A 26,432-nucleotide genomic window follows, 5' to 3' on the forward strand; every position below is an offset into this window, starting at 1 on the left:
CCCCCGCTTTCCCCCCTTGGTGTCCATACGTTCTCTACATCTGTGTCTCTATTTCTTGCCTTGCAAACTGGTTCATCTGTACCATTTTTCTAGATTCCACATATATGCGTTAATATACAATATTTTTCTCTTTCTGACCTCACGTTATTGATATATTTTTAAAGAACATATATATATATTTAACAGTTTACTTTGAAATAACTTTAGACTTACAGGAAAGTTGTAAAATTAATTTCTTTATACCCTTCACCTAGCTTTCCTTGTTGCTAACATTTTACATAACCGAAGTACAAGGGTCAAAGTCAGGAAATTAACATTGGTACAATGCTGTTAAATCTTAACTACAGCCCTTATTCAAATTCCACCAGTTCCCCACTCCCGCCTCGCCTTTTTTTTTGTTTCTATTCCAGGATCTAATTCAGGATCCCACATTATATTTAGTTGTCATGTATCCTTAGTCTTGTCCAACCTTTGATAGTTCCTTTATTTATACTTATTTTTCATGATTTTGACATTCTTAATGAATTCTGGTCAGTTTTTATTTGTTTATGATTTCTCATAAATAGATTGGCAGTAATACTACAGAAGTGATGTGTACTGAAAGTACGTCATATTGGGGATTTATGATGTTGTTATATTTCACTATTGATGATGTTAACCTTGATCCATTTGGTTAAGGTGGTAACTGCTGGGTTTCTTAATTGTAAAGTTACTGTGTTTCCTTTTGTAAGTAATAAGTGTTTTAGAGGGAGATGCATTGAGACTATCTAATCTTGTTTCTCTTAAACTTTTTTTTTTTTTTTTTTTTTGCGGTACGCGGGCCTCTCACTGTTGTGGCCTCTCCCGTTGTGGAGCACGGGCTCCGGACGCGCAAGCTCAGCGGCCATAGCTCACGGGCCCAGCCGCTCCGCGGCATGTGGGATCTTCCCGGACCGGGGCACGAACCCGTATCCCCTGCATCGGCAGGCGGACTCTTAACCACTGTACCACCAGGGAAGCCCTCTCTTAAACTTTTTAAGTTTAAGAGAATTTTTTATTTATTGCTATGGCCTTTGCCTAATGATGGTTTTCTATTTTCCTCATTCCTTCTACATTTATTAATTGGAATTCCTCTTTAAGGAAGAGGTATTTCCTCTCCAGCATTTAATGTATTTATTTATTCAATTACTTACATTAATATAAATCCATGGATTTAATATATTTCTATTTAATATATTTCTATTTAATATAATCCATGGATTATAATCCCATACTATCATCATTTATTTTGTTGTTTAAATTGTTCCAGCTTTGGCCAATAGGAGATTGTTTACATTAGCTACTGTATCCTTTAAAATGCACCCATTCTTTTTTTGAATATTACTTTACTTTCTGGCATCACCAGATGTTCCAGGATCATCTTTTATTTCCCTGTCCTAGCCCTGGATTCAACCACTCTCCAAAGAACTCTTGTTCCTTTTATTGGAGAATGGTGTTTAAAAATCAAGATCTGGGCACTAGGTGTGCTTATTGCTACTTGAGTGTCATTGCTTCTAGGCTCTCTCAGTGGACAGAGATAGGAACTATATATATATTTATAAATATACTATATAAATACAAATATATATATAACTAACACATATACACATCTGTATCTCTGTGTGTCTCTTTCATATATGCATATATTCACACACAAACATGGATACACATGCACACACACGAGTTCATACTGATACTTTCCAATTGTAATCTAACACAGCAGGTTCATTCTAGCCTTCTTATTTGTAATTTCTCTCTCCCGGCTTTCATTATCTAGAACATATTTACTTACTTGTTCAGTCCTAGTATACACCTAAAGTAGTTTCAAAATTGTTAACCCATGCCCCTGTGAGAAATAAATTTACTAACTAGATTACAGTATTTATATAGAGAACCTGTACATTTTGAAATTGTTTTTACATCTGTTTCCTTTACACAACAACAAATATGTGAGAAGATCCATGTCATTTGACCAAAATATGGTATCTATTTTGAGCAATTAGAGCTAAAGTAAAACCCAGAGACAATTGTTTAAAGTTACCTCTTAATATGATATTAATAATATTTGGTATCTTAGTTTGAATTCCAAGTAATTTGAACTCATTGAGAAATAAAAATTTTCTATAGCCTAGTTCCATTTCTTACAAAGAACTTTTCTGAATTATGATAAAATGACATGAGAATTGATTTAATTTCTAATGCTCCAAAACCTTTTAAGTATTATGCATAGTAGAACCCTCATTTGCATAACACTGTCAAATAATATTTTACTGAATCTTATACTATATCTGTTCTTCCTTCTAGAGTATTAGTAGAAATAAGGATATTATGAAGATTGGTTGTTCACTGTCTGAAGTCTGTCCCCATGCCAGTTCAGTTTTTGGGAAACTTGATCCAAAGAAGGTGAGCCATATTCTTGGGTATAATTATTCTATCTTTCTTATTAGCTTTCCTGTGTCTCAGATTTTATAGTTTTTGGAATTTTTAATATATTTGAAAGGAAGAGGCAAGTTTTTAGAATTTGTATAAACTACAGTCATAATAAGTTTACTTTTTCAAAAATACTTATGAACTATCTGCTAGGTACTGGGCACTGTGTTAGGCATTAAGTATACAGTGGTGAACAAAATAGAATCCTTGCCCTTGACACTGATTCATAAAAATTTGTAAGAGACATACTTATGGAGAACAGTTGGACAATATATATATGTACATATATTTTTTAATTGACATATAACTTACAGTGAAGAGTGTATCTCTTAATCTCATGATGAATTTTTCATATCTATGCATCTGTGTGATCACCACCCAGATCAAGATACAATTTTATCACCCTAGAAAATTCCCTTAGGCCCCTTCTCAGTCAATTCTTGGTCAGTAGTCCCCTAACAAAGGTAATCATTATTCTGACTTCTATCACCATAGGTTCATTTGCCTGTTCTTAAATTATACAATATGTACTCTTTTGTATATGTCTGCCTTGTTCAACATAATTTCTGAGATTTATCCATATTATTGTGTGCATCTATGTTATTGTGTGTTTGTTCTTTTTCAAGCTATGCAGTATTTCACTGTATAAATATACCAAAATTTATCTGTTCTCCTTTGATGGGCGTTTGGAGTGTTTGTAGTTTTTGGCTACTGTGAATGAAACTGCTGTGAAATCCTTATACAAACTTTCTAATGGATATTTTAACTTATTTCTTTTTTGTATATACCTAGGAGTAAAATTGCCAAGTCATAGGGTAGGCATGTTTCACTATAGTAGGTACTGGCCAATCAGTTTGGAAAAGTATTGAACCAGTTTGCATCCTTACCAGCAAAGTACGAGAGTTCAGTTCCTCAGTGTCCTCACCAACCCTTCTCATTGTCAGTGTTTCTAATTTTGGCCATTTTGGTGGGTGTGTATTGTTATTTTGTGATTTTAATTTCATTTTCCTGATGAGTACTAAGCTTAAGCATGCTTTTCAGGTTTTATTACCCATTTGGATATCCTGTTTTGTGAAGTACCTATTTAGATCTTTTCCCAGTTTTCAAGGTTGTTTGTCTAGATTGATTTGTAGGAAGTTCTGTACAGTTGGCCCTCCATATCCATGGGTTCCACATCCATGGATTCATCCAATTGTGGATCAAAAACATTCCAAAAAATTTTTAGGAAGTGGAAGAGTATTGGGAAGGAAGTCTTACTCTTTACCTCTTTGGGTATACTTTGATTTTCTTTTAATAATGTGCCTTTATTTAGTTTTATTTAAAAATAATTTAAAACCCCAATGACATATATAAAAAGGTATAAAAAGAAATTTAGAAGGAAGAAATGATTGTAGCTTGGAGCTGAGCATCAGAATGGATAAGATAATGCAATTTGTAAAGATTTTATGGTTTTTTTTAAACATCCTTGTAGTCTGTGACTGTGTTTAATAGTATTATGAGTAAAGACATATCCGTTTTTCCTCTGTTGAATGCAAAATAAATTACTTACTTTACAAAAAATTCAACCTATTGTCAGTAATAGACTTCTCATTATAAATGATTACTTAGCCACCTCTGATTATCTGTGAATGGATTATACTGTGTAAATTTTCTTTAGTGATTGAGTAGTTCTCTTCCTCTTACCATGTAGTCAGGACATGGGGTGTGAATTGTGGAGTCATGAGAGAAGATTGGGACTAGGCACAGTGGGAATGACTATATAGTTGTGACTGTGCTCTCAAGACAAACCTGTTTGGGATAGATTTGTATTTATGATGGTGATTGTGATTATTCACACTAACAGAGACAAGGACCTTAGATTGCTCAGTTTGGTTGGGTTCGAGCTCTATTTCTAGAGGTATCCCCACCCCTACCTAGACTGGGTTACAATGCTACACCATTTCTGTCACTTGCCTTGTATTGAATTGTTAATTTTATTGGTATATATTACAAAATCGTAACTAACGGTAATGTGATCTTTTGCAAGGTTTGAAATTGGATAGGACGGTTGATGATCAGGTATTTCTGCTACTAAACCTGTTTGCTTGCTGAAAAATGAAGTAAGATGGCTAGGAGAGGGTACCATGCCACTTGTGCTCTCTCTTGCCCTTCAGTTGTTGAGTGTTAGCTGAGTTGATTTGTACTTTGTTGCTTTGAGGAGTTGAGGATTTTTACATTTCACCCTCTGTATTCCTTTTGCTTTAAAATCTGTGAATTTGTCCTAGTTCAGAGTGATAAATTAATTTTATACTCCATTACTTAAAGCCATGCTCCTCAACCTTTTTTTCATTATGCCCTTCTAAGGCATTTTTTTCCCTAATGGGTCTCCTCTCTGCAAGACATTTTAACACCACAGATACACTGGATATCTGTTTATGTTGTCAGATAGGGTTGAACTTTGGAGGACTACAAACCACTGTAATATCTAAGATTCTCCTCCATGCTCCAAGAACCAGTTTTTACTCCCATGGGGATATTTCTCCCATTGAGAATGTATGATTTAAAGTGGTTATCAACCTGGGGTTACTTTGTATCTTCCACTCCCACCCCCGGGAGACATTTGGCAATGCGTGGAGACATTTTTGGTTGTTGCAACTGGAGGGAGTGTTATTGGCATCTTGTACATAGAGGCCAGGGGGTGAAGCTGCTAAACATCCTACAACGCATATGACAGAAGACAGCCTCCGTCCCCCCACCAAGGAATTATCCTGTCTCTAATGTCAGTAGTGCTGAGGTTGAGACACTGACTTAAAGTATGTAAATTTTTCTCTTTGTTCTCTATTAAACTTAATTAAATTAAAATATAAATTTAAAATATATGAAGGTTCAGTATTAAGGATATTATCTAATGTAATTTATTTACTTATATTTACAATAACACTGAAGTCTTTCTGTATAAAGTAAAAAGTGTAAGAATCTTTCTTGTCTGGTTGGACATAGGGATCCTACCATGGTTGAGAATTAGACTTAAGTGGCATGTACTTGGCATGTTTGTGTTTTAAGAACAATTAATTGTACCAATTATGTCTTCAGACATCAAAACAGCATGACTTTAAGTCTTTGATGCTTGGGCCTTTTTTTGAGTTTTCTCTTTTTATGTCTTTCGTCTTCTCTCTCCTGTTTTTTGGAGAGGCAGAAAAACATAATGAACTCTGAAGTCAGTTGCCTGAATTTGAATCCTGGTTCTGCTGCTTACTAGTTTATGACTTTGGGCATATAATGGTGAAAACAAAGTACCTGCCTCATAGGGTTGTTATCTATACATGCTTACTTATGTATAGTAAGTCCTTAATAAATGCTAATTATTATTCTGATCTACTTAGCATTAAATTCATTAAAATGCCAAATAATTTTACTTTCTTTTTCTCTTTGTAGATTTATGGAGGATTATTTTCTGAAGATAAATGTTGGTACAGATGCAAAGTACTGAAAATAATCAGTGATGAAAAGGCAGGAACAAGTGTTCAATTTTTTTGCTCTGAGGAATATTTATTTTGGTTCCAAAATTTGATGCTTATTTAGTCCTTCATTGCTTATTCACAGTAGTAATAAAATATGGTTGAATGAACTTATAAACTGATTAAAACATAAATTTTTCCCCGTAGAGAACACAAAAGAAATGAATTGCTTAAAAAAATACAAGTCAGATTCAGGAATATTCTTCTGATTTTAAGTTGTTGTATAGCCACCCCAGATTATCCAAGTATAGATTACATAATTTGTGATTATTTTTGGTGACCAATTGGTTCTTTGTACCTCAGTTCTTAATAATTATGTTTGATTCTTGCTGAGTAACTTAAAAGTTCATTCTATTAAGATTGAGTAGGAAGAGAATATTTGATTGATCCTGAAGTTATGGTTATCTTTTACTTAGTTGATGTGCATATTGTTAATAATGAAGATTGGCTTGCCACTTTCTCACACCTTGGTTAAATGTGATGAATTTTCTTTGCATTTAGCTATTTTGTTTTTTACGTTGTGAAATTGTGGGAGATTTTTAAGGGAATTTGTGGAGATAGGATTCTGAATAGCTGTTTGGTGGCAATTGCACATTGCAGGCTATGTAAAAGCATCTCTGTAGGGTTTCTTTTACTGTTTTTTTCTGTGTCTACTTTCCTGGACTTAAAATATTTTATAATATATATGTTTTGTAAATATTGTTCTTGGTGTAATAAGAAGGTAAGGTGAAACACCTTGAGTAATGTTCCAAATATCTTTAAAAAATCTCGTGATTTTTTACTGTCATGGGTAGTGGTTTATCTTAGTGAAATAGACCTTTTCTCCACAGTTTGACAGCTGGAGATGATATTTTGTGTTTGCTTTTGGTTTGGCTTTAACTTTAAATTAAAGGATGAGATGGCTTTTGACCTTGTAATAAACTATTTTTCTTTTTTACCTTTTATACAGATATAGAACTGGAGGTAAGGGTGAATTTGATTCATTTCCAAGATCTAACAGTTGGAGTAGGCTTAAGTTTATCAAAGAAAGTTTCATAACTTTGCCTTTATTTTCAGATTTTATTGTTTCCAACTTGAATTTAAGAAGGTTGATTGATTTTGAAGGTTGATTGATTTTAACATTTGAGATAGGAGAGAGTCATAAGTTTCATAGATTTATGTTTTATTTAAATACTATTGTTTAAAAAAAATCAAAATGAGAAATGGTACTGTTGGAAATAGTAGTTTGGTACTGGTTGAACTAGTAGTACCAAATATAGAAATCCTCGGGATCTCATGGACTATGGATTTTCTATATTTTGAGGATATTGCTGGAGCTTTCATTTCTGAATGCATTTTGTCAGTTTCAGGTAAAATGCTATCATGATTTACAGGTAGTTAACAGAAAGCAGCAAATGGGTAGTTTCTTTGGAGATATTTAATCTAAGTTCTGTATTAGCATTTCTCTCATTTTTTTCCAGTGTCTGGTGAGATATATTGACTATGGAAATAGTGAAATTCTAAGTCGATCTGATATAGCTGAGATTCCTTTGGATCTGCAGTTTTCTAGTGTTGCCAAAAAGTATAGACTTTGGGGACTACAGATTCCTTCTGGCCAAGAAGTTACCCAGTTTGATCAGGCAAGTCAAAGATTGTAAATATTTTTGCTAATGGAAGTAAAACTATGTGCTGGAAACGCAGTATAAGCGTGCTAAAAATCCATTAATTTTCTTTGATGTAAAAGCTTGTATAAATTAATGAAAAATATCAAATTATAGAATAATTCACAGCCATTTATTTGTGCTCATCTTTGCTAGGTAAACATTCTTGATCAGATAAGACTGATATATGTGTGTGTGTGTGTGTGTGTGTGTGTGTGTGTATGTAGGTATATGTGCACACATATAATAAATGTAAGTAGTTTCTTCTGATGTGAAAGCTTCAAAGGATAGTCTCTTTTATGATGGAGAGAATGATGAATCTAATTATTTTGTTTTTTGCTTTTGCGAAAGTATTTATTAAAAGTGCTATTTAATCTAGCTCTGGCGTTAAATATCATAAATTTGAAATTAGTGGAGTTGTAAATTAATTAGATTGTATCTTTTTGGCAGAGGCTCATACTGTTCGATATAGTAATTGGCAGTGATGTTCTGCTAATCTAGACTACTGTTTGTATTCGTTTCCATTACATTTTGGGTTAGCGACCTAATTCTGGAAGACCTCTAATAATTTCAGCGGTAGTCTTAACAAGAATCCTACCTCCTTTTAAATCTGTACAACAGTGATGTTCTTTTGGTAGCTGATACTGCCATTGAGGGAATATCACTTTGCAAAGTAATCAGATTTGTATTGTATATTTAGCAGCTCAAATGACTTATTTGGAAATAATTTAATCAGTACTAGAAGGAACAGTAAAATTTTTTTTTTTTTTTTTTGTGGTACGCGGGCCTATCACTGTTGTGGCCTCTCCCGTTGCGGAGCACAGGCTCCGGACGCGCAGGCTCAGCGGCCATGGCTCACGGGCCCAGCCGCTCCGTGGCATGTGGGATCTTCCTGGACTGGGGCACAAACCCGTGTTCCCTGCATCGGCAGGTGGACTCTCAACCACTGCACCACCAGGGAAGCCCAGGAACAGTAAAATTTGAAAACCTTCTCTTTTTGTTGTTTTTAGAATCTTTTAGGCCGTTAGGTGTAGTTTTGTCTGCACTATAGTTACTTATAAGAAATGTTTCTGTACTTTAGACTCTCATAAATAGAGTAAAGCATAGATATTATTGTAAAATTACACCCTAAATTTTTGGTTTAAAATCTAAAATTTATTACTTTTTTTAAAATATAAATGTTTGACCAAGGTAGAGGCTTGTTTTGAATTTCTTGCTTGCCTAGAACCTTGGAATCTTAAATTTACAGACCTTAGAATTCATCTGCTCTCATCTTATTGTTTTGCAAATAAAGAAATTGGGTCTACAACAATTAAATAAGTTATTTAAAGTCATAAAGCTAATTAGGGCTGAGCTAGGGCTAGAACTCAAGTCCATTGCTCTTCTCGTAGTAAGATGATATAAAATTTATGTAGATTGAAACAAACATGAATCAAAGAAAATGTCATTTTCAAAATTTATTTTTGGAACTGAAGAAATAAACTTCAGTATTGAGAATGTTTTATATGCTTCATAGATTCTTAATAGATGGTATTATTTGTATTTGCATGCTTACATTCAATAAAAAGACTGTTCATTGGAGTTGAACTAATTAGTAAACTGAATGTTTTCTGGAAAGAAATGGTTATTCTTGAGTGCCTCTGCTTAGAAAGTCCATGTTTAGCCATTAATTCTCAGCTGAAGGTTCAAGTGTAATTTCTTATAAGAAGTCTTTGCTGATACCCACCATTCATTCTCCTGCAGCTGTTTTAGTTCAATGTATGGGCATGTAGAGGTGTAATTTTTTTCCTCCCCCCACAAGATGGTGAGCTTGGTAGAGACAAGACTGTCTTGGTAGAGACAAGTATTTTATTCATTTTTTATGCCTAATCTCCCTGCTTCTGCCTGTTAGGTGTTAGATGAGCATCCAGTTTATCTAGCATTTGAATGGATGAATGGATAAGTAGGGATTCAGTTAAAATAAAAAAAAATTTTTAAAAAGATACTTCCAGAGGGTGTCCTGGGCACTGAAATACTTTCAACACATTTTAAACCAACACTTTCACACCTATGCTGAAGCACAGTTGAAACTGTAACTCAAAATGGTGCTAAAAATTGCTGAAGATCAAAGAAGATTAAATTATGTCCTAAATGCCTTTCTTACTTTGAAAATTTTTATGTAGAATCATGCAATGAGAGGTAGAGATTGGAATATGGGTTTAACAGTTTAAAGGTCTTTTAACCTGTTTTCTAATATATCCAGACAAGGTTGGGTAGACTAAGAAAGCAAGTGATGCTTTCCTATTTCTGAATAAAGCTTTTTGTTAGAATTTAGGAGAACTCAGATTTTATTCCAAATTCAGGGTTCTACCTGTAATTATATATGATTCAGGGAGAATCTGGTTGAACAGTTTTGTACTAATTGTGATTAATGACCATAACTAAAAAGAATTTGACTTCAGAGAAAAGTCTGAAAATCAGGTTTATGTGTAAAAATTTCTAAATAAACAGTATACCTTTAGAACATTCAGCTTTAGGTAATTGGAACTTTTGTAAAAAGTAGATTTATTTCCACTTAAATTCATATGTTGCCCGAGGACAGAGTTTCTTGAAGTGTTAAGTATTAAGAATTTCACATATTGCAGAAATAATTTTCAGACACTGTCACTTCCATTAAGATTGGTTAGGGGTGGAAGTTATACTTGAATTTTAGATAGACTTTCAACATTGAGGGTTGAAATTAAGGTTTTTTTATGAAAGAGGTTAACTAAAAACTATATTCTGATTGATCAAAATCTTAGATATATTTCAGTGAATTATATTTTGAGTTTGTTAGCTTTGCCTGCTTGATCTCATTTTTTGGTGATACATTCTGGACCGTCTTTGCTTTCTGTATTGGTATTCTTGGTGAATTCAAGTATCTCAATATGTGTGTATTTAAAATTTTTATGATTTGAAAAATTTATTAAACCTGTGTTTTTGGTAACTTAGAATACTTTGTCATTTTGGTTTGCGGATTAAAAAAATTCTTTTTTCTTTTTGGTAGTGATGGTTGGTGATCCTTGAGCCTATGTAGTTTGAATCTCCTGTACCCTTTCAGATGCATCCTTTTAGGCTCAGGAGTTCTTAACCTGCGCTTAAAATATATCATGGTAAAATAATTTTCTTTGTAGTTCTCCTTATGTTTATGTTATACATTTAAAAACATTTTTCCAAGAAGGATTCCAAAGGGTTCACCAGATCAATAAAGGAGCCCATGGCATGGAAAAAGTTAAGAACTCCTACATAGATCTCCCTTCTACCTGCTATACTACCATATAGTTAAAAAGGAAATAGTTACTCCCTATCAATATTATTTAGTTTCTTGTACCTTGAAAATTTTTTTCTTTTTTTTTTTTTTTAAATGTGACTAGCTTATATTTTCTGGTTTTTAATTTGTTCTTATGCTCGTGTTGCCTGGATTATTATTGGTATGATTACCTATTCGGTTTTATTTGCATAAGCTTTATTGTTTGTCATATTTACCTAGTGAGAATATAGCTAAAAATAAAGCTTCTCCCTAAGAGAGTTATGGCCCATAAGATTAATTACATCAGGGATTCCAAGGAAGATATGAAACAAGATATTTTTGTCTCAAATTTATACTTTATATATTCTGAGAAATGATTCATCTCCTCTATAGGATGAAAGTTAGGTAAGGAATTTAGAGAAATTTGGGAAGAGAGGAATAATTATCAAATTGGATCATATCAAAGTAATTTTAGGAGTTCAGATTTCTGGAGATGTAAGCAAGTTCTTATTAAAATTAAATCTCAATATATCTTCAATTCTAAATATGTTTTAGGTATGTCTTTGCTCAGTGCTGTGGATCAATAATCTATAACTAAATGTTATCAAGTACCTAATTACTCACATGTCTTCTCATATGCCAGTTATACAGGTATTGCTCCCTCAGACAAAATTCTATTTAAGAGAGTTTTAATTTAGGAATTTCTAACATCTCATATTCCATAATTGCAGTTTGTTGATTTTTTAAAAAAATTGTTGATGTTTTATGCCTTGAGTTTCTGTTTTCTGCTTCTGCTCTTGTCTTACTTTGAAATGAGAGTACCTGATTAGGCCTTTAAAATGATTTTTAAAGTTTTGTTGAATTTGAGCATTTTTTCTAGATACCAAAATTCATTTTTATGTGGTGTAGCTCCTCAGGGCACCATTATATGTAGTTAGGGCCAAAATGTCAACAGAATCTGCTTGGTTTAAAAAAATTATTCTGGGGTATTTAATTGGTACACATTTAACAATGTATAAATATGGCTGCCTATACTGATCTCAGCTCTACTTCTGGAAAGGATTTTAGCAAGTGTGTAATTGGAATATAGTCATACACATGCAGAAGTATATTTGCATTTAGCCAACAACAAGGTAAGACCACTTTTACAGAGATTTCAGAATGAGGAAATACGATCTTTGGAAAAACTAGGTAGAAACAAAATAAGTGGAGAAAAACATGTTGGTGTAGCTGGTTTATGTCTTCTTTTTTTTATCTTTCTTAGGGCAGAATCTTTTTGGGGAGCTTGATTTTTGAAAAGCAAATAAAAATGAGAATTAAAGCAACCTATCAAGATGGAACAGTTATTGCTCAGGCTGAGTATGGCAGTGTGGATATAGGGGAAGAGGTGGCTAAGAAAGGATTTGCAGAAAAATGCAAACTTACTTCCAGCACTAACATCTGTGAGGAAAAAAAATCGGATCCTGGTCATCTTGTCCTCAGGAACCTCAAAAGCCCCATTCCTTTCTGGGAGCATAGCTCAAACCAGTCACTTTTCATCAGGCCAAAGGACCACTTAAGTGGGAGGCTGTCTCTTGACTTGAAGAGTGAAAATGATGCAGGAAATCATGTGACATATCCAAAGTAAGACTACGTTGGGATTTTTAGTCTTAACTAATTTCTGATGTATGGTGTAAGCCCTTGTCGTAGTAGAAGTCAAGGCTTACGTTTTTGGAGTCCTCAACTATGTCAGTGATTCTGAGGGATGATACTGATTATTTCTGTTTTTCTCAAGCAGGTATTCCTCTCCTCTTTAGCAGGAATATTTTAATTAAAAGCCATTTTGAAAGAAAAATCATTCCTGAATTGTTTGAAGTTCACATACCAACTCTTCATTCCAACTCTTTCGAATACATTTATTAAAAATAAAAATCTACCCCTAAATCTAAACGATTCAGCCAAGAGCCAGAATTTCAGATAAACTTGAAGTTTTTCCTTTGGCTTTAAGAATATTTTAATGAGTTTTAGGGAATTGCCTTTCCTTTTTAACAAAAGAGAGGCTCTTTGTTCTTCCTGTGAAAATGTACTGTGATAGAATTTGATTATTACCAAAGGTGTTCACTTTTTAGATAATTTTGAAATATAAACTTGAAGCAAAAAGCCAGGTTTGATGTTTACCAAACCATTCTTATACTTCTGTATCATGATCTAGGCCATGATGCCATGTCTTGGGTAATATAGCTGTTTTTTGGGACCTTATCAGTGCTCTAGGGACTAAAGTGTCAGATGGAGTGGAGGTGATGGGGAGGAGGGATTGGAAGAAACTGATACAGAAATGCTTTTTACTGTATTTCCTGGAGTTGATATTGCTATGAAGAAGTTGGAATATGTATTCTTTGAGATTTGGAGGCATTGTTTTTGAAGTGTTTCTTCAGTTATAAAATCTAGTTTGCATTAAAAATATTTTTTAATGTTGAATTAGGTAAAGGTTTTAGATTAGTTTCCAAAATTAACTTTAAGGTATATCATGCTAAAAAAAACGCAAGAGAATTTTAGGGTTTGATCCCTGTAACACTTACACAGTTTGTTTTTTACAATGAGTGAATTTGTTTTTAATAGGGAAAATTTGGCTGTTGGTGGCTTTAATTTTGGGTTGAATGTCAGCCTGGCAAAAATTAAGCAGGACCAGAAACTGATTGAAGAAAATGAAAGGCTTAAAACAGAGAAGGAGGTTCTTCTTGAAAGGTATAAGGCATTAGAATTGAAAGTAGAACAGACTGTCCAGGAGCTGCAGGTATGGTATGTTCAATGGCGTAAGGTAAAGAATGATGAACTGGGAAATCCTTATATTCATTTGCTCTTATTTTTTGTTTAATTTTCTGTCTCCTTTCCTTTCCTTCCCTTCATCTCCCCACTCTATTCTCTCCTTTTTTTTATATTTGTTTATAGATATTTTTCTTATGCTACAAGCTAATCATCTTTGGATTTCATTGGATGTTTGAGAGATTAATAATTTCTCAGTTACATTTCCTCTTATGTTCTTTAAAATTTTTAACTATGGAAATTTTCAAACATTTTATTTATTTAATCTATTATTTATTTTTGGCTGCGTTGGGTCTTTGTTGCTGTGTGCGGGCTTTCCCTAGTTGCGACGAGTGGGGGCTACTCTTCGTTGTGGTGCGAGGCTTCTCATTGCGGTGGCTTCTTTTGTTGAGGAGCATGGGCTCTAGGCACGTGGGCTTCAGTAGTTGTGGCTCGCGGGCTCTAGAGCGCAGGCTCAGTAGTTGTGGTGCACCGGCATAGTTGCTCTGTGGCATGTGGGATCTTCCTGGACCAGGGATCGAACCTGTGTCCCCTGCATTGGCAGGCAGATTCTTAACCACTGAGCCACCAGGGAAGTCCCTCAAACATTTTAAAAAGAGAGAATTGAATAATTAATTCTTATGTATCCATCACCCAGTTTTTACAATTATTAAATACACAGCAGTTTTTTTTTAAATCTACTAATTTTAAAACAAATCCCGTTCATAATATTTTAATGTATGTGCTTTTGTATGTATCTCTAATAGAAAAGAACTTCAAAAAAGACATAACCAGGGCTTCCCTGGTGGCGCAGTGGTTGAGAGTCTGCCTGCCGATGCAGGGGACACGGGTTCGTGCCCCGGTCCGGGAAGATCCCACATGCTGTGGAGCGGCTGGGCCCGTGAGCCATGGCCACTGAGCCTGCACGTCCGGAGCCTGTGCTCCGCAACGGGAGAGGCCACAACAGTGAGAGGCCTGCATACCGCAAAAAAAAAAAAAAAAAAAAAAAAGACATAACCATAATACTATTAGACTTAAAAATTAACAATAATTCCTTAATATCATTTAATATCCAGTCAGTGTTCAGGTTTCCCATATTTGCTCCATGAATGTCCTTTTACGGTTGGTTTCTTCTAATCAGAATTCCTATTAGGCCCATACATTGAATTTTGGTTGATAGATCTCTTAAATTGCTTAATCTGCATCCTTGTGTTGCTTAACAGGCTCCTGTATCTCCATGTGTTTCCTTTTATGGTAGTTAGGTCTCGAGGTTTGCTCAGATTCGGGGCAGTTTCTCCCCCCCACCCCAAGAATACTGTGGTTTTCAAATGTGTAGCTTTTTCTGATTCTAAATATGTTATCCCAACACTATTTTCCAATTCTCTAACACCAACTGGATGTCCATCAATTCATTTTTGACACTAAATACCAGGAGTTATCTCAGACTCCACAAGGTAAGGACTCAGTCCCTCAAGATTTAGCCCAGTTCAGGTACCAGCCACAAATCACGTCCCAGGCTACCCACACTTCTGTCTGGCTGAGTATAAATTTGAGGGTTCCTATGACCCCACCCCCACCCCCTGCCCTCAATTCAGTAATTCTCTAAAACAACTCATAGGACTCAGGGAAGTGCTATGCTTATGCTTACAGTTTTATTATAAAGGATAAAAGTCAGGAACAGCCAAGTAGAAGGAAGAGATGCATAGGGGAAGTTATGAAGGGGGTTGGGGGGGGTCTCTGGGCCTGCCACTCTCCCAGCACATGGATTTGTTCACCAGTCTGGAAGCTCCCCCAAAGCTCATCATTCTGAACTTTTAAATTTTTTTCTGAGTTTTTTTTAAATCAAGGTTTTATTACATAGGCCTGGTTAAGTCATTGACCATTGGTGATTGAACTCAATCTCCAGCCCCTAGATTCATATGTGGCATTCTTCAGGGAACTCTGACTCATAAATCCATAAATTGTGGGTTTTATCCTTTATAACTAATCCTATAGCCAGGAACATCTTGCTAAGTGCATTTCAGAGATAAGTTCTCTTCCTCTTAGAAAACAGTCTGTTTTCTTTTTAAAGGTTTAGTTGACAAGGAGATTAGACTAGTCACCTGCCTTTTATTTTCTCTATGGGTGTCCTGGTCCCCTTCCATGAAGAGAGTAAATGGATTATAAGCCAATGGCGTTGCCTGTTGGAGATATAAAGCTTTTCTTTCAACCCTGGAAAGTTCCTTGGTATCTCTTTCTGGCCTATCCTCTCTTCCTCCCACTCAGGGCAACCATTCTTCTGATTTATATATAACCACAGTTTCGTTTTCCTGGTCCTATACTTCATATAAATGGAATAATCCTCTGATACGTATTCTATTATGTTTGGCTTCATTCGCTTAAAGAATAATGTCTGTGAGATTTATTGAGGTTGTGTTTATCAGTAGTTTGTTCATTTTTATTGCAAAGTAGTGTTCCATTCTATGAATATACTGCAGTTTATTTACTCATTTTCTTATTCATGGGCATTTAGGTTGTTTTCAGTTTGGGGCCATTATAAATAAAGCCACTGTGAATATTCTTCTACAGGTCTTTTTGTGGATATATGGATTTACGTATTTTGGATTATATTCTTTCCTCAGCCATATCTACTCTACTGATAAGCCCATCAAAAGCATTTTTCATTTCTGTCTACAGTGTTTTTGATTTCTGGCATATTCTGTTTGTTTGTTTCTTAGAATTTCCATCTCTCTGCTTACATTGCCTGTATGTTCTTGCATACTGTCTACTTTATCTGTTAGAGCCCTTAGCATATTTATCCTACCATGTTTGAAGTTCCTGTCTGATAATCCCAATATTCCTGCCGGATCTGAATTTGATGCTGATGTTTGCTTTGTCTCTTCCAACTGTGTTTTTGTCTTTTAACATGTCTTACAAGCTTTTTTTTTTGATAGCCAGGCATGATGTATTTGGTGAAAGGAACTTCTATAAATAGGAATTTAGTAAATGTGATGATTAGGTGTGGGGGAAGGAGAAGCGTTTTATAGTCTGAAAAGACTAAGAAGGTCTTTTAGTGAGCCTGTGCCTCTGGACTGTGAATTTCGCACTTGCAACTAGTTTTCTCCCCCACTCCCTTTAGAAAGGAGGATGGCTAGAGTGGGCTGGATTTGGGTATTTCCCTTCCCCCAGGTTAATTAGGCTTGGATAAAATCCTAGCAGGTAGGCTCTGTTTAAATGGTTTCCACTGAGGGCAGATCTTGTTAAGTACAGAATATTCTAACATATTTCAAAATGGTTCCTTTTCCCCTCCTCCTGCTGGAAGCTTGAGGGGATTTACTGTGAGAACCTGCTGGAGATCGAGGAGGTAAAACTCAAAAAAATGTGGGGGCATCCTGATGATGGGGTCCCCCTGGTGTTTTTAACTTTCAGTTGTTCATACTGAGCGTTTAGCAATATGTCAGTTACAGTTGCAGCTTCCCTACTCCAGACTTCTTCCCTGGGCGGTGGGGATTGCTGCTCCAGAAAGTTTTGAGTTTCCTTTATTAGCCTGTCTTGTCTTTCCAGTTGTGCCTTGTGACCTTACCTCTGTGACAAATCTAAGAAAAATTGTTGATTTTTCAGTTGCTCAACTTTTTACTTGTTAGGATGGACTGGTGACTTTTCTTCTTACATGCTGGACTGGAAACTGGAAGTCCTTAACATTTTTCAAGAACTAATTTTTGCTTCTGTTGATTTTTTTTTCTTTATTGTTTGTCTCTATTCTACTTTATTGATTTCTTTACTTATTGTTATTATTTCCTTCCTTCAGTTTGTTCTTCTAGCTTCTTTAGATGGAAATTTGTATCATTGTTTTATTTTTTATTCATATAATTGTTTTTAATCTTTTGTTCTTTTATAATGTTTAAAGATTTCCCTTTAAGCATCACTTTACTTGTAGTCCACAAATTTTGATATGTTTTTTTATTATTTAATCAAACATTTTAAAACTTCCCATTATTTATTTTTTTTTTAATCATGAGCTATTTAGAAGTGTGTTGCCTAATTTCCACAGATTTGGAGATTTCCCTCCAGTATATTTTTGTTACTGATATTTTATTTTCTTAGCATCAGAGAGCATACTCAGTATGGTTTCAGTCCTTTCACATTTATTGATATTTGTTTTATTATCCAGCATATTGTTTGTTCTTGGAAATGTTCCATATGCTTTTAAAAATTATGTGTATTCTACAGTTGTGTGGTGGAGTGTTTTATAAATGTTAGTTAGGTCGAATTGGTTGATAGTATTGTTTAAGATTTTTGTATCATGACTGATTTTCTGTTTACTTGTTCCTTCAGTTACAGAGAGAGGAGTGTTAAAATATCCAGATATTATTGTGGTTTTGTGTATTTCTTCCTTTTGTTCCGTCAGGTTTTACTTTGTGGTTTTGAAGCTTTGTTATTAGGTGCATTCACAGTTAGAATTGTTGTGTCTTCTTGATGAATTAATTCATTTGTCTTTATGAAATATCCCAGTTTATTGCTGGGAGTGCTCCCGGTACTGAAGTCCACATTGCCTGATATTAATATAGCAATGTTTGCCTTGTATATAGTTTCCATCCTTTAATTTTTATCTGTCTCTTTATATCTAATAAGTGTTTTAATAAGCAGCTTATATGGTCGAGTCTGAGCTGTTTTTGTCCAGATTGATAATCTCACATCTTTTAATTGGAGTGTTTAGCTAATTTTCATTTAATGTAATTATTAATGTGGTTGGGTTTAAGTTTGGCATCTTTTCTATTTGTTTTATTTGTTGTTTGTCTTAAAAACCATACTAATTATTTGTCATCTGAGCTCTGGTTCTTTTTTTTTTTACAGGTGGATTAACAGTAAGTTTAAGACAGTTGAGAAGTAAACTGAGTTGACATTTCTTTTAGATTTAAATGATTCTTCAGAATTTTATAGTTCTCATCCACATGTATTTCATTAGCAATTTGTACTAAAAATTTGCTTTTATCGAGTCTTTGTAAAGCATTAAACACATTTTCAAAGATTCAACAACTTTTTATTTTCCCACTTCTGTTTCTTAGATTTATGTGATTTTTGGAGTAATTATCATAGCAATTACAGTGGATATAAACAGATTTAAGAACAAACATAACTGCTTCTTCATGGTCATCCTCCTCAGCAAATGGGAGCAGATGGGCATGAGCATTCCCAAATGTTAACTTACTATTAATCAGCATTCAGTATTGGCTCTCTTTTTATTTAACTGAAGCATTGGAGAGAATGTGAACACCAGAGAGCATGGTGTTTAAAGATTGAGTAAAAGTTCTGTGTTTAACTGTGTAATACCTGGTTTGTAGTATAATTGGAATAAAATTGCAGGTCTTTATCCATATTACTGCTCTACACATTATTTTGAATAATTATATTAAACATATTGTTAAGGTACCACTCAGAATCAAGGAGTTTAATGTAGCTTGGGTCAAGGAAATGATGTTTTTGATTCTTTTAAAATGCAGAATGATATCAGACTTCATCAGAAAACAAATTGTCATTGATTATCATTTGGTTTTTAAGGGTATCTTTTATTTTTCTTTTTAAAATCTAAGTATTAAGACATATAATATGTGAAATTTTGTTTTTATTTGGTTTCTTATTAGGATGCAATATAAGAGTGTCTCTGTGTGAAGGCAGAAGACTGGAATAGTTTATCTTTTTCAGATCCTAGCTAGTAGGGAAATCAGTGTTTGTTATCCTGTCGCCTAGTATTTTTTAGCCTTTAAAATTTTAATTACGCCTAAAAATCATTTAAATAACAGTAGAAATACAGTTTCCTATTTGGGTCTAACCAGGATGTATTTGTTCTTTGCTTCAGCAAGAGAAAGCAACTACCATGGATTTGACTAAACATTTAGAAAGTACTCTTAAGACTTGTGTAGGTACCAGAATGAAAAATCTAGCAGCTAAGGTTGAAATATTGAAAGAAATTAGGTAGGTAAAAGCATATTTTTAAGAAGGATAGTTTAAAACAAATGCTAATTAATTGGTGCTTTGTTTTGTATGCCTGCCATTTTTGCTTTGTAACTTAATCTTTGTATTTTTATTACTTTAAAGAAGGAAACCAAAAATAGTTACTCCTGAGACAAATTTTATATTGTTTTTGTTAGTGTTCTGTTGACACCGTGTGGCATGATAGTGTCCTAAAAGTCATCTATGAGAATGAAATTAAAAAGTCAACACAACTTCTAAGGGTAGTTTGATGAGAAACCACTATGTCCTCTTGTTTTGCTTGGGGTTATTTTCAGTCCTATACTGAAACTAGATTTTAGTAATCTAACTTAATAATACTCTGTCTAAAGAAAGAAGAAAGTAGTGTTCATGGAGTTAGAAGAAATTGGTTAGCAAGTTTTGTGCAGAGTTTATTCAGCATATCTCAGACTCTATATATGAATTGCATAGGTATTTTACTTTATAGAGGATTGCTTTATTATTGGTTAGGGATAATTTTTTACCCTTTTCTGCACTGTGGAAAAAATAGTTCTCAAAACAACCTAGTTCTCTTTTTGTGCTATACATACAACTTAAATCAGTAATTCATTTTCTCATGTACTTTGAAACACTAAGAAGATGTTGCCCTGAATTAATCCTGCACATTCGTCTTATGTCCAGTGGGAATTTATATTCTCCAGTATAAATCCATCAATCGGTATCTGGTTTATAAGTTTCTAAATAGTTTGAGTAAGTCTCTCTAGAGCTTAATCAACTTTTAATGCACAACCAAAAATTCAGGTGACTACACTTGCAAAGCTGTGAGATAGACTTTGGACCAAAACAGTTTAAAATATTTTAACCCATATTTGAGGAAATAATGTGCTGTTAGAATGGTGGCAGTCTAACTGGAAGCTAGAAAAAAGAAAATGATGGGCCTTGTTGGTTTTGCTATTTGGTCTTTCTCATTGCTTTTTCTTTTTGGATATTTTAAAAAACTCTGCAAATGCTAGTCTGCTTATTAAGGTCAAAGGACTATGTGCCTGTCATCTTGGTAAGCAAGATTGGCTTAAGTATAAAATTTTACAGAATTATTTATAAATCTAATTTAATATCATTTAAAATCTGCAGACTTTTGAAGTTGTCTTTTTATATAAAGCTTTTTGAAAAAGATATTTAAATTTTTTCTCAATCAATTATGTTTTTAATTGTATCAAAGTTATTTATGATTTTATATGATTTTAAAAAGTACCTCTTCATAGCCAGTGTTGTAAATGGTAACTTTAGACCGTTAGTATTTAAGTGTAATTTTTTTTCTCACAGCACCTTAAAAATTTCTTGATCTTTTCCTTTTTGCTGTTCTAATAGATGTGTCAATATCAATGCTCATTTTGGAAATGACCTGTCAGATGCTATACAAGTGTTGGATGAAGGCTGCTTTACTCTCCCAGCTTCTCTGAATGAATTAGAGATAATTTGGGCAGAATACTGTCTGGCTCAGGAGAAGATTCAAACTTGTCAGAATATGGTGGGTTAAGAATTTTTCTCTATGATGATTTTTATCTGTTGAACATAAGATAATGTCTTTCAAGAAAGCAGAAGGACTGCAGATATTGGAATGATACTTTATGTGAAATCTTTAACTTTTACATATCTTCATATTAATAATTTGATTTCTTTTCTTTTAGGATAGATAAGTAGTGATTGTGGAAAAAGGGTTAGTTAACCCTTTTGCAGTCCCTTTTGCATGAGAATTTACCTCTCTCTGTTCCCTTGGTAATTTGATGAAATGGTATTTCAGTCATGTTACTGGCAACATTGTTTAGGTAAAAATAAAACCCCTGATTGGTAAATTGTATCTGGACTGGGAGGAACTGTAAACTACAAATACTTGCAACTGGGCATACCCCTTGAGGGACCCTGGCAGCTATACCTATAAGAGATGGTGGCTTTTGAGGGGCATGAGGCTTGTAAGCCAGAGTGGCTCCCACAACTGCTAATGTAGATCTTGTCTTCTGGTCTGAGTGGCGTGTTTTATGCTGCATTATAGGACTCTGCTTTACTGTTAAATGCTATCTAAGCCATCCATGTGTGGGTAGGGGAGGGATATGAAGAATGGAATATTTCATGTGACTCCTTCATTAGTGTAGGTAAAAATATATTTATTTCCTCTTGGAATTTTCTTTAGTTTATTATATTGAGCTGAATGGAACTCCTTCTTTTTCATATAAAGATATTTGGTACAACAAGCATAGTTTTCCATAGTACCTATGAGCCCTAAACTTGTGTTTGGAGTTGTCCTATCTTAAGTATTGGTGGTTTCTGCCTCTGGGGATTGTACCCTGAAAGTCTTATTTCCTATTCATTCTGTGTTGGCCAGTTGGCAGCGTAACTGGCTCTGAATGAGAAAAGTAAACAGAATAACTAGGCCTTTGAAAATGCCAGGAATGTTTAATTTGGATAAAGGATTCGATTTGGGTTATTTTACATATTAGACCTGGTTACTGGTTACTTCTGATTATGGAAGAAAAAAAGTGACAGAAGTAATAATTTTTGAATCTCTATGAAACACAGGCAGTGTTATAGATACTTTATAAACTTTTCGTACACTAACTTTTAAAAATGGGCACTTTTTGGGCTTCCCTGGTGGCGCAGTGGTTCGCCTGTCAATGCAGGGGATGCTGGTTCGTGCCCCGGTCCGGGAAGATCCCACATGCCATGGAGCACGTCTGGAGCCTGTGCTCCACAATGGGAGAGGCCACAACAGTGAGAGGCCCGCGTACTGAGGAAAAAAAAAAAAAAAAAAAGGGCACTTGGCACTTTTGCTCCTCAGGAAACTGAGGCCCACAGGGTTTAACGAAATTGCTCAAGATTACGTAGTTCTAAATGTTAATATGGAATTTGAACCCAGGTATGTCTGATTACAAAGTGTATTCTAGTTCCATTTAAACCATATTGCCAGTATTAAAATACTTCATCATGTATTTTCATGTAGTAAGATGAAAAGATGAAAAAGGACTGCTTTTTAATTTTTGTTTTGTTTTGTTTTTGTCATTTGAGCATAGGAAAGTGATTTATCACAGGGAGGGAGAGGGCTTAGTATATACCTAGGACTTGGTATTCTAGTAGAACAAATGTGATTTTTTTTTTTGAAGCAATTTATTTCCACTACTGCTGATGCTTCAGGACTTACTTTTAGGCTTTATTACCCTAAAGTTCATTTGACTGACTGAAGAGTAGATTATTGGATAAATAGAGAGTCATAATTGTTCCTCAGATAAAGTTGTCATTTTATTTCCCTACTTGTACTTAATTTGGGTCAGTATTGTTATTTTCATTTATATATTTCGCACAGTTCCTTAACTTGATTGCCATGTGTACTTTTTTTTTAAAAATAAATTTACTTATTTATTTATTTTTGGCTGTGTTGGGTCTTCATTGCTGCTAGTGGGCTTTCTCTAATTGCGGTGAGCAGGGGCTACTCTTCGTTGCTGTGTGCGGGCTTCTCATTATGGTGGTTTCTCTTGTTGCGGAGCACGGGCTCTAGGCACGTAGGCTTCAGTAGTTGTGGCTCGTGGGCTTGGTAGTTGTGGCGCACGGGCTTAGTTGCTCCGTGGCATGTGGGACCTTCCTAGACCAGGGATGGAACCTGTGTCCCCTGCATTGGCAGGCGGATTCTTAACCACTGTGCCACCAGGGAAGCCCACCAAGTGTATTTTTGATGAAAGAGATTCTTTTCTTTTGTCTTTATAATTAGTTATATAATGGTCTGGTTGAGCTTACACAAAAAAGAGTATTCTAACATTCAGGCTTTTAAGTGTATGTGCCAGACACTGTTACAGGTAGTAGACACATGCATTTGTTTAAGACGTGGTCCTATCCCTCTATCTACCTTGGGTATTGGCCGGATATATAAATAGATAGTTTTAATATAGTTTGGTAAGTACTATAACAGAGGTAATTCACAGCATTCTTGGATATCTCTCATATCTATTTGCAAACATAGCCTTTTGGGTGAATTGGAGGTTTTATCATGGTGGAGATTAACTGAATCTTGAAAGATAAGTAGATGAAGGAATTGAGTGTGGGCTGAGAGTAGGAAGGAGACAGTGTGTAATTAGCCATAGATACTTGTATAATTTTCTTAAGAAAAGCAAAAATTTTATTGTTGCAGAAATGATAGGAAAAGATGAAGATGAACAGAGCAGAATTGTTGAACGTAAATCTTATTTCTAATTAAGGGAGAGAAAACTGTCATTTTGGTTATCTAAGGAGACAGGTGTTTGTCGGAAGTGTTACTATGTTTGGAGAATGTAATGTTAAATTTTACTAACTTTAAGAGATCAGTTTTTTTCATAGAGGTCAGTGTGTAAAAAAAACACCTGATATATTAATGATGGTTATTCTTTTTTTCCTTCCTCCAGAATGAAGGGAATATTTTGATAGCCGAAAGAAATGAAGTACAACAGAAGCTGCATATGGCAGTAGAAGTTTTTATTCTGGAAGTTGATGAGTTACCTCTTAATAAACGCTTGAAAACATTACAGGTTGGAATTTTAAAAGATACTAAAAATACATTAAATATACATTAAAATATGTTTATCGTTTGAGAGGTGAAATTAGCATTTACCTTTAGACTTAAGATACTACTGATGGCTGCAAAAGTTTTTCTTTGATAAATCCTAGTTTCTTTTTAATGGTGTTAAAATTTTATATTGATATATTTAACGTGTTTATGTATGTATATGTATTTATCCTGCAAATAAGGTAAAATGATCAGGCATGTCAGGCTTGCTAGAGCAGCATTCTTTGGTAAAACTCACAGAGACAGGAGCAGTAGCAGGCAGGTGAGTCCCTGTTACCCACTGAATTCTAGCAGAAAATCTAGTAAAGCCATATGTTAGAGTTAGGGAGAGGGATCCTGATCCTTGAGTTATAGGGCTTTTAAGATCTGTGATAGGGGATGGAGTACAGTAGCTGTATGATGTTGTGGAACCTTGTCTTTAGTCCTATCCTTTCAGCTCAGAAATGACTAATTTGGAGTGAAGGAGTGTGACAGTGTTGTCATTCCGCCTGTTAACATAGTCTTTCTACTTATTCACATCTTTTATTATGTTTTTTAATGATGTTTAAAAGTTTTCTCCATAGCGCCTCATGCATTTTCTTCATTTAACTCCAAGACATTTATACTTTTGATTGCTTTTGTGAATGTTATCTTATTTTCCATTTCCTAGTTATTTTTGATGGTGTAGAGGGATACTATTGATTTTTATATATTGTCTCTCTGGCAACTCTGCTGAACTCTCCTTTAGTTTTTGTCAGTTGATGCTCTGAGCTTTCTGTGTGGTCATATCATTTGAACACAATAACCCTCTTCTACTCCTTCTACCTTTTATGTATCTTAGAATTTTTACTGTATGTCAGTATCTTTAATACCAAGTTGAATAATAGCTGTCTTGTTTTATACTGTAGGGAATAAGCTTGCTGGAGAATTGGAAAAAAGGATATTCAGGGACATCTGGGCACTGTCTCTTTTTTTTTTTAAACATCTTTATTGGAGTATAATTGCTTTACAATGGTGTGTTAGTTTCTGCTTTATAACAAAGTGAATCAGTTATACATATACATATGTTCCCATATCTCTTCCCTCTTGCATCTCCTTCCCTCCCACCCTCCCTATCCCACCGCTGTAGGTGGTCACAAACGATTGAGCTGATCTCCCTGTGCTATGCGGCTGCTTCCCACTAGCTATCTATTTTACGTTTGGTAGTGTATATATGTCCATGCAACTCTCTCACTTTGTCACAGCTTACCCTTCCCCCTCCTTGTATCCTCAAGTCCATTCTCTAGTAGGTCTGTGTCTTTTTTTCCGTCTTACCCCTAGGTTCTTCATGACCTTTTTTTTTTTTCCCTTAGATTCCATATATATGTGTTAGCATACGGTATTTGTTTTTCTCTTTCTGACTTACTTCACTCTGTATGACAGACTGGAATAACCTATACTATTTATGCAATTCCATTTAAGAAAACGGAATTTTCTTAGGTCCATCCACCTCACTACAAATATCTCAATTTCGTTTCTTTTTATGGCTGAGTAATATTCCATTGTATATATGTGCCACATCTTCTTTATCCATTCATCCGATGATGGACACATAGTCATTTCTCCAAAGAAGATATACAGATTGCCAACAAACACATGAAAGAAAGCTCAACATCATATTAGAGAAATGCAAATCAAAACTACAATGAGATATCATCTCATACTGGTCAGAATGGCCATCATCAAAAAATCTAGAAACAATAAATGCTGGAGAGGATGTGGAGAAAAGGGAACCCTCTTGCACTGTTGGTGGGAATGTAAATTGATACAGCCACTATGGAGAACAGTATGGAGGTTCCTTAAAAAACTAAAAATAGAACTACCATATGACCCAGCAATCCCACTATTGGGCATATACCCTGAGAAAACCATAATTCAAAATGAGTCATGTACCAAAGTGTTCACTGCAGCTCTTTTTACAATAGCCAGGACAAGGGCATGGTCTCTTTTTGTCCACGTAGATGAAGGTGTAGTTTTCGTATTACTGTGTATGGTTCAGGAGCCATTGGAGCCCTGGTTTGAAACATTTTCTTAAATGGAATTGCATAAATAGTACAGGTTATTCCAGAATGGTGAAGTGAGCTTTTCATATAAAAGGATAGTGTTGAAAGAATTCACCTCTCTGCATTGCAGCTTCTACTTTACCCTGTAAAGGTTTATTTCTTCTCATTAACTGTTAGAAAACAGAGGTGAAGGATCGGCAAACAAGGTCATTTTTAAAGCTCTTTTCTTTTTAAAGTTTAATC

General features: G+C 34.6%; 1 protein-coding gene across 2 annotated transcripts in view; it reads left to right on the forward strand.

The window, feature by feature from the left end:
- STK31 (serine/threonine kinase 31) overlaps positions 1 to 26,432 on the forward strand; it is an 83,244-nt gene that overhangs the window by 3,596 nt on the left and 53,216 nt on the right. For both annotated transcript variants that reach the window (XM_065883947.1, XM_065883948.1), the window contains exons 3-10: positions 2,323 to 2,421; positions 5,863 to 5,937; positions 7,406 to 7,564; positions 12,118 to 12,476; positions 13,452 to 13,626; positions 19,471 to 19,586; positions 20,952 to 21,111; positions 24,008 to 24,130. In XM_065883947.1, the coding sequence (XP_065740019.1) occupies positions 2,323 to 2,421; positions 5,863 to 5,937; positions 7,406 to 7,564; positions 12,118 to 12,476; positions 13,452 to 13,626; positions 19,471 to 19,586; positions 20,952 to 21,111; positions 24,008 to 24,130 (1,266 nt within the window). The remainder of the gene's footprint in view (positions 1 to 2,322; positions 2,422 to 5,862; positions 5,938 to 7,405; positions 7,565 to 12,117; positions 12,477 to 13,451; positions 13,627 to 19,470; positions 19,587 to 20,951; positions 21,112 to 24,007; positions 24,131 to 26,432) is intronic.

The sequence above is a fragment of the Phocoena phocoena genome, chromosome 9 (genome assembly GCF_963924675.1).
Source record: "Phocoena phocoena chromosome 9, mPhoPho1.1, whole genome shotgun sequence".
Classification (NCBI taxonomy): domain Eukaryota; kingdom Metazoa; phylum Chordata; class Mammalia; order Artiodactyla; family Phocoenidae; genus Phocoena; species Phocoena phocoena.